The 20067-nt window shown below is 36.4% G+C and overlaps 3 protein-coding genes across 3 annotated transcripts; 2 read left to right on the forward strand and 1 right to left on the reverse strand.

The window, feature by feature from the left end:
• Positions 1-451: 451 nt before the first annotated feature.
• Positions 452-9583, forward strand: prkab1a (protein kinase, AMP-activated, beta 1 non-catalytic subunit, a). The gene is made up of 8 exons (XM_017425477.3): positions 452-561; positions 1837-2019; positions 2134-2303; positions 2797-2890; positions 3755-3869; positions 4717-4850; positions 5108-5176; positions 6805-9583. The coding sequence occupies exons 2-8, from the start codon at positions 1870-1872 to the stop codon at positions 6880-6882; spliced, it is 810 nt and encodes a 269-aa protein (XP_017280966.1). The 5' UTR covers positions 452-561; positions 1837-1869; the 3' UTR covers positions 6883-9583.
• A 905-nt stretch (positions 9584-10488) lies between these two features.
• On the forward strand, positions 10489-11829 carry LOC108241396 (phospholipase A2). The gene is made up of 4 exons (XM_017425497.3): positions 10489-10645; positions 10733-10880; positions 10988-11121; positions 11225-11829. The coding sequence occupies exons 1-4, from the start codon at positions 10597-10599 to the stop codon at positions 11341-11343; spliced, it is 450 nt and encodes a 149-aa protein (XP_017280986.1). The 5' UTR covers positions 10489-10596; the 3' UTR covers positions 11344-11829.
• A 3611-nt stretch (positions 11830-15440) lies between these two features.
• On the reverse strand, positions 15441-17497 carry LOC108241388 (protein phosphatase 1 regulatory subunit 3B). Its single transcript, XM_017425488.3, has 3 exons — positions 17347-17497; positions 17111-17205; positions 15441-17000 (listed from the first exon to the last, which is right to left on the reverse strand). The coding sequence occupies exons 2-3, from the start codon at positions 17122-17124 to the stop codon at positions 16031-16033; spliced, it is 984 nt and encodes a 327-aa protein (XP_017280977.1). The 5' UTR covers positions 17125-17205; positions 17347-17497; the 3' UTR covers positions 15441-16030.
• Positions 17498-20067: the final 2570 nt, after the last annotated feature.

Below are 20067 nucleotides of genomic sequence, written 5' to 3' on the forward strand. Positions count from 1 at the left end.
AGGAACAACATCAGACATCTCAGTCCAGAAATGTGCAGTTCTAGGCACAGCCAAGATACTGCGCAGAACCCTCAAGCTCCCAGGCCTCTGGTAGAGGACCCAAGCTCAGAGGATGAAACAAAGACCACCCGCGGAGGGTGAGAAGGGAATTTTTTTTATAATTAATATATATTATATATTAAACAAAACTTAAAATGAATTATTCTTAAGCTACATGAATGTAATGCACTTGATCTACGCTGCCATCTAGTGGTGAATAATTAAAATTACATCACAGAGCCGTAAAACATCACCCGGATCATAAAGTAAAACTCTTTAAAATATAGCAAGAAAAACATTCGTAAGATGATAACTTATGCAGATAAAGTATGAGATGTTGCTGAAATATTCAGCAATAATTACAATGTTATTCACCCCCCCCCCGCACACCGTGTTTAGATCTTGTGCGCATGCGCAAACAAAGGGGCGGATTTCTGCTCCCTGTAATGTTATGATGGTTTCGGCTCAATTAACAAAATGGAGTTGATGAAGCCGGTGGCTCCGACAATAAACGTTTCCGAGGTAACGCTCATGGTTGCTGCTTGTATCCGTTATTTACCGTCACTCGTGTGTAAGAGCCAGGAGGGTTTATGAGACGTCTAACCAAGCTAGTTTTAGGGAAACATGTAATGTTAGCTGGTTACCTTGGTATGCTAGTAGCATTTATGGGCAGGTTATGATGCTAACGGTTTGTCGCCAGGGCTGCTAAAACGTCTGCCCATTTTTTATATTTCACTTATTTTTTAAACCATGATGCTAGTTAACTTTTGTCTAACATGCCATTAACGGTGGAAAGCCGTTTTCCTATTTATTTTAAGTGCAAATTAAGCTTGTTTATCACCCCTAAACAACAATAAACCGCTTATATTTCGTTATACACCTATAATATGAACTGTAAAAACAATTTATTTTACATGCCAAACCCAATACGTGATTGTTTTCACGTTTGATTTTAAAAATAACTCCTTTGTAGTCTGCCTTTGTTACTCTTTGGGTCAACTTATACCGATTACAAATATTATTTTGCGTTATGTTGTATAAGGGTTTAGAAATACTCGATGATGGCTCATGAGTTATGCTGCCTTTACGTTCTCGGTATCCTTTTATTTTTTTAATGTTTCATTCTGCAGCAGCTTCGTGAACGTCCTTTTGTTCTGCCCTCATAAGCACATAATGGATAAACCATTATTGTAAATTTAAGTGTTGGTCACATGGCACACAATGACTAAGCATTCCGGTTAAATAGAGTAAACAAACGATGCTCAATCTGATGTTTCTCAAGAATGTTATAACCATTGGGTGTGTGTTTTTATACTGTAAAATAAAGAAAAGTACATTTGTCGAGATGTAAGTGAGTCTCAAAACATTCATACAATGTGTTAGCTTTGTGATGGTGCTATGTGCTCTACAGTAAAAGGCACATTCATATAAACACACAGACCTTTGTGGGGATAAGGTATCACGCTGAGAGAAATGTTATTTGAGGATCACACAGAACCTTAATAAAACAATTTCAAGTATGAAGGTCATGAAACGGGGCACTGAAAAAATATTACAGCCATTCAGTTCCTGCTTCTAGGGATTGTTTTATAGCTCATATAGTATATAAACAAACTCATACTGTGCAAAAATGTCATGACATATCTAGGAGTAAAATATTCGTAACTAAGTTTTTCCATACTAATTCTGCTCCTAGACACAATGGTCTTACCAGTTTCCCTGCAGCTGCTAACAGTGATTAATAGCTTTATTTTTTAAATTTGTGGTTGGTTTTACTTGTCTTTTTTCCACTTGCAGTGACCTTATAACGGCCTTCAAGAAAACAAAGCCATGGGGAATACAAGCAGTGAGAGGGCCGCGATGGGCCATGGGGAGAAGGCTCAGAGGAGGGACAGCCGGGGAATCAAGGAGGGAGAAAGGCCCAAAATCCTGATGGACAGCCCAGAGGATGCAGATATTTTTCACGGAGAAGATTTGAAGGCATGTAATAAATCTGTCTCCGTTTTTTTTTTTGGCATGCACGTTCATATCCTGTCACCAAACATTTACCAAACTAAAAGTGGAAAAATAAAATCTTATCATGTGTATTTTTAGGCTCCTTTAGAGAAGGAGGAGTTTCTTGCGTGGCAGCAAGACTTGGAAGCGGAAGACAAAGGACCAACTTTAGATCAACCAACGGTATTTCGGTGGACCGGAGATGGAAAGGAGGTCTACATCTCTGGATCCTTCAACAACTGGGCCAACAAGATCCCTCTTATAAGAAGGTGGGCACATGTTCTAAAACCACCAAAAAAGGGTTTCAGCTGTACATTGTTCAGTTTTGTGTTTTTTCATATTATAGTGTTTACCATTTGTCAATTATACAGCAAAGTTAGATATGGTTTTTTGGAGAGCAGTTTGAGTTGTACAAGTCATAAATAGTTATATAAAAAATAGTGTGTCATTGATAGTTCAAAATTAATAACCTGTTTGAAGTTAGCGCACTAATTCAATCTTTTAGTCTTTTTCACAAGTAGCAACAGTCCTTTGTACTCTTTTAAAAAAAATACAAATTGCTGCTTATTTTTTTGTCATTTTTTTTTTATAAAAGGAAAACAATAAAAACATTATGCTCATTTATGCTCGTTCTTGGTTGCTACCATTGTGTTGCTTTAAAATAGTCTTCATTGGAGAGCATTTCATACTAATGAAAAGATTGAGAAATCCCAGTCTGAGCTGACTTGTGTGCACAATGCTGTCTCTTTTGTTGTCTGTCAGTCAGAACACCTTTGTGGCCATAGTTGATCTACCTGAAGGAGAGCATCAGTATAAGTTTTATGTGGATGGACAGTGGACCCACAATCCAGCTGAGGTAAGCACTCTAGAGGTTGAATATGACTTTTAATTCCAAATGACATTTAGAATTTTTCATCACCCACTGAGGATAGATTCTACTTCACATAAAGAAATTTTACATTCATTGTCTACAGCTTCTAAACTTAAAGACATTACAGATCACAACTCTGAAGTCTGGAGAGACAAAAACACATTTTGACTGTTTCATCCGTATCATCACAACATAATGAATCTGCAATCTTTGTGTAGCCATAGTTTGTTTTGCTTCAGTTAGATAGTTTTGTGTAAGTTGTGCTTCCATGTCTGGCTGCAGTAACAGTGTTTAGAGACAGACCTCTAAGCAAATGTAATCAAACATTTAGTTTCTTTACAGACTTACAGTTAAAAATTATGTAAATAATTTGTCAAATATCCTATTTTTGATATATTGTACACTTGAGCAGTAGTTCCCAAAGTTTGGGTCAGGACTTCAATGTGGGTCATAAAAACATCAAGTGGATGTCCTGGGATAATCTCCAGATATCAACTTACATTTAAAATGATTGATAATGGCATTTTTTTTACCATAATTGTTAAAAAGAATTAAATGCTGTAGTCATAATTGAGTAAAAATGGTATTGTGGATAAAAAGACTGATTATGTTGTTATTACGCTCGTCTAATAGGGTTTTTGGCAAGAGGGCTTGCAAGTCTCTGCCAATTTGTAGATCAGAGACTAAAAAGTTTGGGAACCTCTGCAAAAGAGGACGGGATTATTGTGCGGTTTTGCTTTGAATCATTGCAATAATTTTATTTATTGATTTTTTTTTATTTAAAAAATTGTCTGTATCCATTTTGTTTATAGGTAGACTTTGTGAACTTGATTGTGTTGTGCTTAACAGCCTGTTGTAACCAGCAACCTTGGCACAGTCAACAATATTATCCAGGTGAAGAAAACTGACTTTGAGGTGTTTGATGCTCTGATGGTGGATTCACAGAAATCCTCTGACGTCTCAGGTGAGAGCAGATCCCAGCATCCGTACCTTTTGTGGAGATTTATTAGGACATATTCCAGATTGTCAAAGCAAACACTTAAAGTGAACACATTTTTATTCCTGATTATTTTTATTATAATATATGCAAAGCATTAAAAAAAAATGAAAACAGCATTTTTAGACGGAATGCATATCACCCACCACCATACATGCCAACATTTCAAACAAAGATGACACACAATTTGTAAGTGCTTGGAGTATGTGTTGGGTATGACTTTCAGCTACTAGCACCCTGAATTTTAGCTTAATATCTGTAAAAATGACAATGTTTTATCCATTTTTGGCATCTTTGCTAATCTCAATTAGCTGTGGCAGCCACAGTGAATCAGATTTATTTTAAATGTTGATCATTTGTAGTTGTACACAATTACATGAACACCTGCTGCCGTGAAAGGCATGATGACGCATTTGTTTAATTTTACATCAGATGTGTGCACACTTGCTCTATATGAATCTGTACACTGATCAAAAATAACTATAACACCAAATGCAAAAAAAAAAAAATAGATTTTTCATTTTGTTAGCTGATATTTGTATCAAGACAAACCGGAAGATGAGAACCTGACATGCTTTTGTTGTCATTTATGGGCAATTTTAGGGCAAACAGCAGCGTTTGACATAAACACACACCTTTTTAGTAAGAGTTAACAGTCTTGTTTATGAAATATATTTATATTTCTGTCACATAACATGATGAAGGCGGATGATTCAAATTCAGAATAAATGAAACGCAGCAGGCAAAGATTAACTTAATAGCTTTGTTTCATCGCTTTTGTCTCTGTCATACTAATTGTTTGTTGTTTTGTCAGACCTCTCCAGCTCTCCTCCTGGGCCATATCATCAGGATGCTTATGTTCCTAAACAGGATGAGAAGTTTAAGTCTCCACCTATACTCCCTCCTCACCTCCTCCAGGTCATCCTGAACAAAGACACTGGGATCTCTGTGAGTGGTTGTGATATTTCCATTGTAGATTTTTCTGAAACATGCTGTTGTTTTTATTTTCTTCAGTTTTTATGTGTCAATTGTATAAGTAAATGACAGTTTTTGAATTACTTTGCTAATTTTGACTAAATACATCTAGATTTTTGAGGTTATATAATGAACTTGCACCTGTTTAATATAAATCTGGTTCAATGTTATTGTTTTATTTTTACTTTTTTGTTATTTTTTGTCTCTTGTTATTGTTTCCTCTTACTCAGTGTGATCCTGCATTACTTCCAGAGCCTAACCATGTTATGCTCAACCATCTTTATGCTCTTTCTATAAAGGTAAGGTTTTTAATTGATTGAACAACACCAAAATATTCATTTTTGTGTTTTTTTAATAGTTATGAGCTCTATGTCGCTGCCAGTGTGGAAAATGCCTGTGAGAATTGGTCAGCTTTCTAGTTTTGTTAGACTATTCCAAGAAAATGTGAACTTCTACTTTGTATAGCAAGCTTACACAGCCTGCAGAGCTTATTGCATAAGCGGAATGCTAACAATGATAATAAGAGGACAGGCTCAAGGACAGATAAATTCCCTGGTTACAACACTCTTACAGGAAAAACAAACTGACTGCACATGCCAAGAAATAAATATAGACAGCAGCACCAAACTAAATGGAGAAAATGGCTAAAAATAGTACAAACACCGTTAGCACTGCATTTCGGAAACACTTTCTCTCTGGGTAAATTGTCAGCTTTTAACATTTTCCATAGGCTTTTACTTGAGTTTATGAGTTTTGATTAGTTTGTTTTTTTGTTATTTTTTTGTTTGTTTGTTTGTTTTTTTAGCTGTGGTCAAATAATAGTGCAGCAAACAGATAAAATGTTTTTGTTTGTATTAGGGAAAGATGAACTGAATTTTAACTATCTACTAATAACAGAAAAATCTAAATGTATTGATTGGATTAGAAAATACCTATGGTCTTATAGTTCACCAAAACATGCATAAAAATAAATAAATATGAGACTAAATGCAACATATATACACACACATTTAATGTATGTTGCGCTAAAAACTCTTAAATTGTCAGGTAGAAAGTCAGAACTTTGACAAAAGTTGCTTAATCATACTATTGTAAGATAATTCCAATCATCCATCCATTCATTTTCTTTCCCGGGTTGTGGGGAGCTGGTGCCTATCTCCAGGGGTCACTGCGAGAGGTGGGGTACACTCAAGTTCATCACAGAGTCACATGGAGAAGAACAAGACAGAACCATTCATGCTCTCACTCACACCTAGGAACAATTTAGAGTTATGAGCTATAAATTAGACATATGCAATCTTGATGTTAGGCAACAGTGCTAACCACTGTTCCACCGGGCCACCACTTTCTGAACAGAACATTGGAAATGGAAAATTAAACATCACAGATAAAAGATTAAAAATAGATATGCTTCAAGATTACAGTAAAGTTGTTGGTTGTCAGCAGTCCTGGGAAATATTAGGAATGTTTGTTTTGGAAAATAGGAGTATTCCCTTTCATAATGATATGAGTCACACTGTGTTTACCTGTAAACTAAGCTAATTATGACATTTCTTTTTCTTTTCTACAACCAAATGTTTTTAGGTGACTCATCTTTTTTTTTTTTTTGATTGGCAACTTTTAATAAAAAGGCAACACCTTTAATAACCGTTTCCCAAAAATGCCATCAGGTTTGCTGTTATGTAACAGTCTGCATGCATTTCTTTGGAAAAAAAATCCTTTATTTTTCTTTTCGGGTCATGAGGAGTTGGTGCCTTTCTCCAGCAGCCCCTGTGCAGGAGGCAGGGTGCACCCTGGATAGGTCACAGGGTCACATAGAGAGAAACAAGACAAACAGCCATTCACACTCAAGTTAGAGTTACCTGTTTGAAAATATGAGTTTTTAATTAGATGTTTTTTCTCCTGTGTTGTCTTTGTTCTGTCACAGGATGGCGTGATGGTGCTTAGTGCGACGCATCGCTATAAGAAGAAGTATGTTACCACTTTGCTGTATAAGCCCATCTGATTGCAGGACATTCCAGCCCTGTGTGCTACGCTGAGTGTGCAAAATATTACCTCTATTTTTTTTTTCCTGAAATGGAGAGATCAGACAGGCCTAGCTTTATACCTCTCACTGGTTTCATCTGTTAACATCACTCCAAGTTGAAGAAGTCATGTTGAATGACATGGAGGCTAGGAATAAATTAGCTTTATAACGTTGTATTTTAATTTCTAGAAAACAATAGAACTGGTGTTTATTCTCTAAAATAATAACTATGAGATCGTAAATAAAGTGGGACTTAATGACACATATAGAAATGTGGATACAAAAGAACTAACAGATTTCTAAATATGGTTTAAGGGGTCCTAATATTTATGAAATTACATTTAGCATTCAAAACTTCTGCCACATAAAAGTTTGGAAAATTGTTTTCTTTTACCAAGCCCATTTTTTAAAAAGGTTAACAAGCAGATGAATTACAGTCTATCAAATAGAAGAACAGATACAGTGGTGCTGGAAAATTACAGAACCTTGTAGTGGTTTCTGTAGTTCTACATGAATACCGAATAAATAAACATTTTTTTATGTAGTGAAATTAGCTCATGAGAACCCATTTCTAGAAATTCCAGAAAAAAAATATGACTGGGTATTTATTCTTTGAATGAAAAAAAAAAAAGTGTCTGTTCAGTCTTTGGACTGTGGACACTTAACAAATGTACCTAATTATTGAATTCCCTAATAATAATTAATACCCTAAGAGTGCAGAGATTTTGGGGATGATGCATGTGAAGATCAAATGCTGATTGGTTTTAAGGTTATTACCCGCGTATAACAAGTTTTATTGTGATGGGGATGATCTTAACTCAAGATTTTAAAAGTAAAGATGCGCATTTGAAAACCTCAGACAAAAGCTTGAGTGGACAATATTATTATTTGGAGAAAAAAAGAGAAAATTCTGCAAAACTTTTTTCCCTAATTTTCAAGCACCACTGATAACCCCTCTTGATAACTCCAGATATTCTACACAGCTATTTACGATAAGAAATATCAGAATTAGTTTCTTTTTGTTCTCAAACTGCCCTTTCAAAAGAAATATCTTTGCTTAGTAGAACACAATGGCAATAATGACTTTTTTTTTCTGAACTGAATCAAGAGAGGAAATGTAAAAGTTAATAACACTGACAAAATATGACTAAACGCCCTCAGTATAAGTGAGGTTGCTGACATTTTTACTACAACTAAGAGGGTACAAGCACTTCAATCAAGAATGTGAAGGTTCAAGACTGAAAATATGCACTGCAGTTGTTCTCTTGTCTTTCTCTGTTATTATTTATGTTGAAGCGTAGTAAAATGTATTGAGTGATGATCATTTAGGACAAAGAATTATTTTATCAAGTACTGAGTAATATATATTTTCATATCAATTATGATGTGGTTTATTTTATGTATAGCACTTTGTTTTCTTTTCCTTTTGAAGTTGGCTGCAGTGTCTGGTGTAAACCATTCCAGTCAAGACAGAAGAAGATTGTTTTATTTAAAGTTTGGTTTGTGCACTTACACCGTGGCAATGTATCAGAGGAATACAACTGAACTTGTATGAGTTCTTCGGCTGTAGATGTAACATTGCATTGATAATAGATGTTTATTATGTTTACACGTTATGATTTTGTTCAATAAGATCACATAAAATAGTTAATTCTAGCTGACTTTGTTAGTAAAGCATTATTTGTTTGTGTCATAGCACATTGCCAGTTTTTAGAAGCGTTATTACTGCCACATGATGTTTTCTATGAGTTCCTGATTCATTTAAATAGGAAGTATGTCCAAAACAGTGAGTGAAAGCACTCATGGTCAGAGGATCAGGTGATAATTTGGTACACTTCTTGACAACTTATTTTAAAGCCTGTAGTATTTTATGGTCTTTATTTTCATTAACTGTAAAAGACTTCAACTATTGGTTAATTTTACTTAACCAACATTAATGTATCATTGTTGAATTAAGGTATAAGGGTACAATTTTTTCTGAACAGATAAGGACGTGGTGGTAATTATTAGAAATATTAAAATTGTTTAGGCCAGTAGTTGCTTAGTTTTTAAATGCTGTGCTCTTTGTACTGATATTGTAATACTTGAAGATGCAGTAAGTAAAAATAGGATTTTGTGTAATTCAAGGAATCTTATTCTAGTTTTTAGAGTTTTCCTTCAATGCAGATTTTAGTTTGTTTGGGATGGCCCAAAGAAGCTAGTGAAAAGGCAGGTGTTTGGTGGGGAGAGTTTATCTCATGCTTCATTACATTACACGTTTAAGTCTTCTAAGAAAACAGCAAGTCAAGAACCAGTATTGTTTTACATGCGAGTGCTTTTAGAGACTTGAGCTGAAACCGAATTTCAGACAAAAAGTTTGAATAAACTTGAAAATCAGTTGTATTTGTTTCCCAAAACGTTCATCTTGTAAACTGGTATAGTATGAGCCCTTATAAAACTGCTGTTAACCCTTTAAACCACGTTTTTTTGGTGTGTGTTTGAGACACATAATTATTTAGGAATAAGTTTCAAATTCATATTGTTGTTTGTTTCACACATGATTATAATGTATTCGCTTGTTAAAACATCTAAGCTTCCATTTAGTGAAATCAACCTTTTGTTTTCATACCATAAATAATTTTGAAATGTGTGTACACTGCCTCACGTCACCTTCAATAAATCTGCAGATATTGTAACAGCACTTTTCTATTGGAATCTGTCTTTTTTTTGGTGCTTGAAGTTATTACACTGTATTAAAAGCATGCATATGGACTTCATGTATAGGAAGGAATTCTGCTTTATCAGTTAGCCTTGAAACTACCCTGTAACTATTACATAACTACCTGGAATTCAACTGTGAATTCAGTCTATTTCCTGTAAACATTGCTCTAACTCTTTTTAAGCAATTTGTCACTACATCAGATCAGAATTGTGCCTTATAAATACATTTGTAGATCAGTAAATATGAGTGAAATATTTTTTTCATTGAGTTTAGGACCTTGACATGATGGCATCATAGGGCTGCTACACAAACAACAAATCTGTGAAAGCTTAAAAATGAGGAATCCTATTCTGAAATTTAACACACCTTAGCTGAACATTTTCTTTGAACATGCTAAAAAATTCTATTAGCATTTGGCTGGGAAGACTTACTGTATGGAAGGAGGTTACCTATTTCATCATAAATAGACACAAATTAAAAGTGCGTTAAAACTAATTCTATGTTGTAAATTTGGCCAAATTATAATTTATTACGTAGTTGAGATTTGTCACACCTGTAGTCTATGGTCCAACATTTAGCAAATTAAAATTTGTTCACATAATTTGGTGTTATTTTATATTCTGTATACGAAGTGAAACAAAACAACATTTGCGGTAGCAAAGATTATGACAGCTACATTTGTGTCTTAATCAGAATCGTTGTGTCATAACCTGGTGATTCTGTTAAAATGCACTCACCTCACCTTACTCACCTCAAGGCTGGGTGAGTAAGGTCAACAGGCGCCTGTTTAACAACAAGGCACGTGGATCCAAACTTAAAAGGCGTGAGAAAAATGGCTGGTTTTCACATTTGATCATCTGTGTTTAGTCCCAGAGTTCATGTGACCCTGTGGTGTATGGACAGCTGATGGATAACTTTCCATAACCTGGTGTATAAAGAGGCCCTAACTTGTGAGTGAGAGCCATTCTGCATCCGACCCTCAGGCTTACACGATGAATGCATTTCAGACTCTCCTCCTCTTGGCTGTAGGCTTCTCTGTGGGTGAGTACAGGAGGACAAAAAGTGTTCATTTGTGCAAGTATTTGGAAACAGAAAATGTGCAATCGAAGCTATGTTCCTGTGTTGCAGCCCACTCTTTGGACTACAAAGCACTTTCCCAGTTTAGAAATATGATCTTGTGTCTGATGCCGGATAGCTGGCCTGCGCTTGACTACGCTGACTATGGCTGCTACTGTGGTCTCGGAGGTTCTGGCACACCCGTTGATGATCTGGACAGGTCATGATTTAGCCACTCATATTCTCACTACATTTAAGAGAATCCTATCAGGGTTTTTTTGTTTGTTTTTTTAAATGGCATGTCTAACTTTTTGTTTTGACCCGTAGGTGCTGCCAAGTTCATGACCAGTGCTACAGTGATGCGATGCAGCATCCAGAGTGCTGGCCCATCCTGGACAACCCTTACACTGAGTTCTATGGCTACACCTGTGATGAGGCTAGCAAAAAGATCACCTGCACAAGTGAGTTGACCTAAAATGCACCTTTTCTCTTCCTTTTCCCTTTTTACTCCAGTTTTCTTGCCCTCTAGATTGAAATTTACGACTTGTACTTTCTCTTCTTCAGACGATAATAACGAATGTGAGATGTTCATCTGTGAGTGCGACAGGAAAGCCGCAGAGTGCTTTAGCAGGTCAGAATGGAACCCCGAGCACGAACACCTGCCAAGTGACCAGTGTCAGTAAACCTTTCAACTGGATCAAATAATGAATCTTTGCAATAAGTTACATCCTATTTTTAGCTTTCAGCAGTAAGTGATTATGTCAGCTCACGTAGGATTTTTGCTTTATTCCACATATTTACACTAATCTTGCTGAACTGTTTACATAAGTGTGTATCTATTTGGGGTTTCAAAGTATCCATTGTTCTCCCATGTGCTGAATATTCTTGGTTGGGTTTGCAACTGCTGGCTAGTTTTCTGGTATTAAATTCCCATTTCCAGTGTTATCCAAAGATGGCACTGATCATTACCTGTTGCTTTAGCCAGAAATTAGTAGAGATGCCATTTTTTCTGCTAAGTGACAGTTGTTGTGAATATTTTCTGCAACCTTGTCCAAAAATAAAGACATTTTCTCTGGAAGGAAAAGAAAAGGTGAAAGTTCTTTTGATTTTTAGTCAACCCTCTTTTCTTTCCTTTTGCAACTAATTATATAATGCTGGCAACACGGTTTGGTTACATAACCTTTTTTGAGTGATCTGTTATTCTCAAGTAACTAATTAAAAAATGTAATATGATTCTTATCCAAGTTTCAAGTTTAGACAAATACAATAGATACTTCCAATGCAGTCATTGTTTTTCACATACTATATTGTCTTGACAATACAAGCTTAAGCATTCTTGTTTTTTCCCATCTCCTTGATCCCAGTGATATTTTGAAATGTATTCAGGGCGTAACACAAATGGTGATATTAGGAGACACAGCACAATACAGACTTTTTTCAATGTGTGATTGTTGTTGCTGTTACAGACTGAGTTATGGTTGCTAATAAGGCAGTTTTGCACAGAAAGGAAAAAAAAAACAACTAAAAATCAAATCATTACTGCCTGTCTTATCTCTCAGTGAGCTGCCTGTGTTAACTACCCACAGTGATCAGTGCAGAGGCTGCAGCCCCGTGAATCACTCTTTAGGCTGTTGTTCAGACAACACTGTGAGCTCAGCAGCTGGTAGGTGGCTGCTGGAAATCATCCAGCTGAGCCTTCTGCTCCCTAAAAGATAAAATGAGTAAAATGACAAATACTCTGACAAAAAAAAAGATATGGGGACAGTGAACGCCTCACACTTTACCCTTTTGTAAGCAAGTGTGGTTATGCCTAAAAATGACTAATAGATTTTTTTTGTCTCACGCAGTCTCACAGATAATCATAAAAATATTCTAACTGAAACTGCTGAATTATGAGACTTTCACTGTGTACTTTGTATGTTGCAAAAAGTCTTAAATAAATTAAATTAGTTTATTTTTTTTTTGTTTTGTTTTTGTTTTTAAGTAGTTTGCACACTGACCCATAGTGAATGTGTCCTGCTGTCTTCGTAGAGACATTCTGTGTAAGTTTTTATTAACTTTGTCTTTTTTTCCTTCTTTAACAAGATCACTTTAATTGTCAATAAGACAATTTGCTGAAAAGTGTCAAAGTTATTTCAAAAGGTGAGGCCTATTGTCTCCTGCTATGCTGTTTCACAAAACATCTGCCTTACTTTTTTGAACACTTGTAAATGGTCCTTTCTGGTGGGATTCTGTAACATCTGCCTGATGGCAAAAACTGGAAGGCGTGGTGAAGAGGATTAGAGGGTGGCTTTCCTGACCACAGAGGCTTTGAGGTAAACCAGTGGTTTTATTGGCCTGGTTAATTATACAAGAGAGTTTTGTTTTGAGTATGTTTGTTAAAGAACTGTACCATGAGGAGGTATTAAAGGTGAGTGTGGATTGAACGAGTGAACAATAAACCAGACACCAAAAGACTTTAGCTTTCTCAGCAGGTAGAGGCGCTGTTGTGCGTTTTTGTTTATGAAGTCTTCATACTGGGTAAAGGAGAGAGAGGAGTTCAACTCTGTCCTGGGTATGTTCTGGGTATTTAAAAGACTCAGCCTGCTCCACAAGCTGGACACAGAAGGGTTTAAACAAATGGGACGACAAATGTGCTCTACCTCTGCAACACAGCTCTTTTGTCTAAGAAATGTTTAGCTTTGAAGAGTCTTAAGCAAATGTCCAGACCAAGTTATCGACTGCTCATACCAGGTTAGGGTTTAAAGGCCTTTGTCCCACAAACTTTCATCCAATGTTTATGTTTTTGGTTTGCACTGAAGCGTGATTTCCGTATTCTCCTTCTCTGAGGGTGAAATTATAACCAAAGCTTCCTTTTCTTTTTTTTTTTTGACAACCACCATTCAAATAAAGAAGACAAAATCTCTCTGCAAATCAGTGAGCTTCAGCTTTGCACAAGTAATTCCATCTAACAATAACAAATGCCAGCCAATCTAAAGCTTAAACTAACTGCTAATTCTGCTAATGTGAAAGAACTGAGCTCAGCACTGCTTTGTAAATAAAGAACAGTATGTCAACTCTGAGCAAACTCATAGGAATGTTTTTCAAACCACAACCCATAAGTGTATGTCTTCACTTAAGCCACATTGAAACCTATGTGTTCAGAGCTAAGCTGTGTATTACTACCAAAACAATTGCTGTCTTGCAAGTTGCATCAGGGTTTTTTATTTTTCAAGAAACAATGTAAATAAACTGAGCATGATGTGTTATTTACAACAGCTTTACAGTCACTGGCTGCCTAGAAATATCACATATCTCATTTCTTATGAGAAAAATCTTTCTTTTTTTTGCCTTTCAAGGCCATAATTTACATTTACTTTGCAGTTTGTTATGTGATCTACTTGTACCGGTTCCAACAAAGCCAGGCTGGCAGCATTGGGGCAGGGTTCAAGTTGTTTTACCATGGTAATGGACTGAAGAGAGCAGACAGGAATATGGGGAGATGGAATATAGGACAAAGATGGTGGTAGCAAAGATAAAACAGGTGTATGATGAGTTGTACAAAAGGCTGGACACTAAGGAGGGAGAGAAGGAGTTATATTGACTGGCAAGACAGAGGGACCAGGCTGGAGAGGATGTGCAGCAAGTTAGGCTTGTTAAAGATAGAAACGGTAATGTTCTAACAAGTGTGAAAGGTGTGATGGGAAGATGGAAGGAGTACTTTGATGAGCGAATGAAAGAGAAAGTAGAATAGAGGTCATAGAAACTGTGGACTAGGAAGTGGAAAAGATTAGTAAGAATGAAGTGCTAAAAGCTATGAAGAAGATGAAGAAAGGGAAGGCAGTTGGACCAACAACTGGAGGTATGGAAATGTCTAGAAGAGATGGCAGTGAGATTTTTGATTCATTATTCATAGTCATTTTTAAGAGAGAGAAAATGCCAAAGGAATGGAGGAGAAGTGTGCTGGTACCAGTTTTTAAGAACAAGGTTAATGTACAGAGTTGTAGCAACTACAGGGGAATTAAGTTGATGAGCCTCGCAATGAAGTTCTGGGACAGAGTTGAAAGCTAGACTTAGACAAGAGGTGACTATTTGTGAGCACACCTGATTTGAATGAATAAGTGATTATCAGGCTTATCAGCAGGGAAACATCTAATACATACTGAATAGTGGTCCTCCAGGACCAGGATTAGATATACTTAGACTTGTCCTGGAATTCCAGAAACAATTGTCAAACAAAACAGCTTTTCCTGAATTTAATTTTATGTGTCAAATTTATATCAGTTAATATGTGAAGTATCAAAAAATTTTGGAAATGCAGTATTAAGTGAAATGTTTTAACAGACTCTCAATTCACAAACAAAATACAGTAAGGTACTACAGGATCTGGCAAAGTTTTTTATGTCCAATATATCTTTAACACTGATGGATGTAAGAAGTAAATAAGTGAAAGTACATTGTGTGAAACCCAAGGTGTTTCCTGTGTGCAACATTCCAGCTGATTCAACTCAGCTATAAAAGTTCCCAAAGGTTGAAATGGGACGCCAGTGGCCTGAGGGAAGAAAAGGCAGATTAAAAAAACAAGAGCGTTTGAGGTAACCAAGTAGGAGCAAGAATAACAGGAACAAAGAGTTTCTCACTGTTATATTACCTTATGATGACTACACCCCTGCCTGTAAACACAAGTCCATGCACAATCCCAAGAAGCTAGCAGGGATGCTTCCATAGTTACTTGATGTTTGCCAAACCAGTAGCATACAGTACAAGATGTAACAATTCCAAGCACGTTAGAGGCAAGGGAGTGTCTGAAACCTGCTCTGCCATTCAAACAGTTTGTTCTTTTTGCCCAGGTTTTTTTTCTTTTTTTTTTACTTTGGACTCTTTTATGTCTGGTATGTATGACACAACAGATGAAAGCACTGAGATAATTTAGGTCTGTGCCAAGAGCATTACCATCTAGGGGAATCCAAATCACAAGCATGCAGTTATCATTCACTTGTTTTGTCACAGTGCTTGGTAAGTAGGTATAAATACAAAAAAATACATTTTACATCTTTATATTCATGGTTTGTGTTAAACACCACTATGCATATATGGAGTTCAATGTATCCATGTGTAGAAAGGTTAGAATTTCAGCTTTTCAGATGGCAGAAAAGACAAAAGAAGTTGTATAATTTAAACATTTAATCACAATATAATTGTAAAACACATTTTTTTACATAGCAACAAGGTAGTTTGCTTTTGGAATGAAAGTTAGCTTCACATCCTCCAGCATAGAAGTTTTAAATAGTTCATTCATCTCTTAAAGTACAAACTCTCTTAAATAGTAAGAAATTATATTATTTATTTTCACCTAAAGTGCTGTACAGGATTTACAGGCCAAGTCCTGTTCTATGCAATTGGAGACAGCTCTGCTCTGTTCCTGCTGAGCAAGTACGTCTTAAGATACTGTGGCTCATCAGTCTCTTTTAAACAGACATTTGCCTGTCGACATGCATATGGCCGATACGTTGAAAGCATAGAGTAAAAACGGTTGGTGGAGCTTTGGTTTTGATTTGATCCATCTTTTTCTACACACACTTTGTAATTTTGTCCCTTGTTGTTATCACAGAGAGGTGCAAAGCCAGGTACTGGCCAGAACAAGAAGTAGAACTCACTCTGTTCATTTGGATCAATGGTTTGGGGTAAGGTTACTTCAAAAGAAAAAACATCTAAACCCTGGTAGGGGTCATGCTTCACGGATGTACAAAGAATGTCTTTATAGTTTTTCCATGAATCAAAAGTCACCCTAATATATACAGCCTTTTTTGCACTTTGCATAGCATACACTGTGCCTCTTAGGGTGTTCTTTGAAATGTTATAACTTTCCATCTGAATCCTCCTGTCTTGCAGATGTGTGAAGTCTTTTGTGGGCTGAGGAAAACCCAGCTGGCAGTTATTGCGCAGAGAGTTATTTGAACTTAACTGCTGGTCTTTGAGACGGGCAAGAGGGGGTCCCTTCACCTGGTCCGGAGAGGAGGAGAAGGACTCGGGGGCAAATAGAAGGACTGCAGTGAGTTCAAGTCCCATGTCATCGGCGAACACCACATGTTTCTTGCTCACGCCAGTGCTGTTTTTGCGGAAACAGCTTCGCAGATTTGGAGGCCCTTGAGCCAAGGACTGCGGTGAGAAGAAGTTGAGTCTTGCAGGCTGAACATTGGTCCCTTCTGGAGAGTAAACTGGTGGTTCATAAGGCTGTGTGGGTTTCACAGGAGACATGGACAAGAGTTGGCAAAGATACTGGCGCTTATTTAGGTTCAGATAGTTGGCCAGTTCAGCTGAGGCTACAGCAGGCTGAGGGTGACTGAAAGCATTAATAACTCTGTAAAGAAAAAAAAAACAACACAATGGCTATTATTAGGTGTACAGTGTACAAAAAGTTAAATCAGTGCAATTAAATTAAAAAATATTTAAATAAAAACTGTAACTTACCGTGCACAATTCATTTTCACACTGTAGATCTTATTTCACACTGCAGGTCTTATGCTGTTATATACCCACAAAGGCTGCAGCAAAGTCAGTATGTCCTGCAATCAAAAAACAAGCATTATAAACAAAACTTATATAAAACATTCAATAAACTGCTATTATACTGGGCTACAAAATTCTGTAGAGACCAGTGCAAATAAGAAACTTAAAGGCAAAGGGATAGAGAATAATATACTTACAGTTTGTAGAGCTCTATGTATTACATCCGAGCAGGTGAGAGAGAAGAAGAATTATCTTGGCACCATTCTGTGTCTGCTCACTCTGACGCCTGGGAGCTGAGTTTTGAAATGAAAGAGTGCAACCTGCTGTGACGTCACTTTTGCAGGAGGGCATAGTTTAACCAATGAAATGAAACCAGTTTGTTTATTTCTTGCCAATATGGAGCTGTTGACTAAGAGTCAAATAGCTTTCCTTTTACGGTATGCTTGATGATAAACATAACATGGGTTTGATGAGAAGGATAACATCCAGTTGGAACCTTTTCAAATCGTTTTGTTTGTAAACATAATTTTAATTTACAATTAGTATTAGCTAATATACCGGATTTAATTAATGTGTATAAAAATGGTGTGATTCCTTTACTTGAAAATGCAGTAAGAAGCCATTGTGTGATAATAATAAAACAGCAGCATAAAAACTTTTTTGTATAAGATCATTCTGGCTCAAAATGCCTTTTTACACATAATGCAGCAGTAAGAAAGCCTCTCCTGAAAACATTCCTTTTTTGCATGTTTAAACCTGAAGAGTTGGCATCATATCTGTGAGGGATTAATTACTAATAATGTGCTGTGTTCAGTTTGAGAACTCATACTTCTTTATTTCACTGAGGACACTGAGTCCTAACGGTCAGTACTGTTTGTCAGTTGATAAGTAGCAAAATTCTGGAAGTCATCCAAGACTTCTCTAAATCAATGAAATTGTATTTAATCCGAAACACAAGTGGTGTGTTAAAAGCTATGTAGAGGAAAAGTTTCATTTTGACTTGTTTTTTTATTACCAAAATTATTGTGGTAAAAACTAAGTGAGAAAGGGAAGATTTGACTTGATAATGTTGTAAATAAGGATTGTGAAAAAAGTCTCATGAGATGAAACATTCCAGAGCCTGACAACAAAAAAACATCTGTCAGAAAGATAATGAGTGAAAGATTCATAATCACAACCGCTTATCAAAACAGTTGTTAGAGCAGTGACACCAGTTTACAGAAGAGGTCTGAGCACATGCAGTTTGCAGCCTTGACTTACCAACTGTGACATACCAGACCCTCTTTTACACTACAAATTGTGTTCTTCTGCACAAAACCTAGTTCCATTTATGAAAAAAAACACGAGTCAGGATTTACAAATGCATGTTTTTCAGCTGTCTTTATACTAAGGAAAGCATTTGATGTGTGAAAAATGCTCTTTAGATGTTTTTGTGTGTTTGTTTTTGTTTTTCTGATGATTGGAGTGAGATATGCTTCTTTTCCTGAGCATCTTTGTCGATTCTAATTTTAAAAAGGTTCTGTGCTTTAAAGCTGTAGTGACTGGCTCTGTTTATGCTAGCTAAACTCACGCGCAAGTCCCTCTCCCTCACCTCCATCATGCAGGTCATTAGGATCTTTGTTGGCCTGATCTACATGATAGATTTTTTGGTCGCACACATAAAAGTGCAAACTCAAAACTGCATTATAAGTAATGGAAATGAGAGCTTTTTCTCTCATTTGTCTTTTTCATTCACCGTTGTCTCAAAACATCTTGCAATAAATATGAATCGCTTTCAGTACGAGATATGTTCTTCACTAATATTAAACTATGTGTTTGCAGAACTTGGGATTCTAGTGCCAATTATATATTATTTTTATGTTAGCAACAGCCTTTGTTCAAAATGTTACCACGCCAAAGAAAAAAATTTTAATCCACTAAAACCAGTCTGGGAGTTTTTCTGATTCAGTGCCAGATACCAAACCATGCTAATAGTATAAAACTGTGAGGAGGCCTTGGGGTAAACCAAGGATTTGATGGTTACATTTTATCTGACAGCTGTATTTAGAATGCCGTTGTATCCCCCAAGGGGAGCTTGGGAAAAGGAAATGTAAGTTTATCTACTTAAGCTGCTGCTTCTTCAAACCCAAATCAAAATAAATGGCGGAAAATGCCTGGATGAAGGAAAACTTTCAGAGACTTAGAATAGTCTTAGGCTCCGGAAAAAACAGGTTAATTGCAAAATCACAGAAATGTATTTTCATGAAGTGACGGTTTGGATGTGTTATTGGTGTCCACGCTTTCTTGCATTCTATGAAAGATGCAACTGTGTTTGCTAGACATTGCACAATATCTGTTTTCTTTTTTAGCCATAATTGGGCCAGGAGAAACACACACCCCATGTTGCAGTTATTGCTCTGAGCAATGTTCTGCTAAAAACATTCAGTTAAGTCATTACTTTAACACATACCAGCCACCTAAGCATTGCTGTACACCAGCCCTTTTATGGAATCACTATTCCCAGATGCAAGTGGTGCTTTTCAGGAGGATCAATCTTCTGCTTCATGTCACCAATGAAACTTAAGAAAACAAGTCAAAAAGACAACAGGAAATTTGAAGGACAAATTGTGAAGGGCTTTTAAGTTGATACCTTGTTGAGTCAGACCAGGCGTTTCTGATAGGAACCAGTTCCGGACAAGTTGTCCCTGTTTGTGCACAGAGAGTAGACAATATTGTGAGACAAGTTGCTGTTGGTTTGTTTCCAAAGTTAGTTTTTTTTTTGTTTGTTTGTTTTTTTTATCTTTCACATATGCCAAAAATTGCATTTTTGCCGGTCAAATAAATAGAAAGGTATTAGCAAACATTATTTTCTTAGGACAAAAGGAGAGCAATGATAACAACAAAAGTACCTCAACAATTGAAAACTATTTTCTCAACTC

Source organism: Kryptolebias marmoratus, linkage group LG14, assembly GCF_001649575.2.
Source record: "Kryptolebias marmoratus isolate JLee-2015 linkage group LG14, ASM164957v2, whole genome shotgun sequence".
Lineage (NCBI taxonomy): Eukaryota > Metazoa > Chordata > Actinopteri > Cyprinodontiformes > Rivulidae > Kryptolebias > Kryptolebias marmoratus.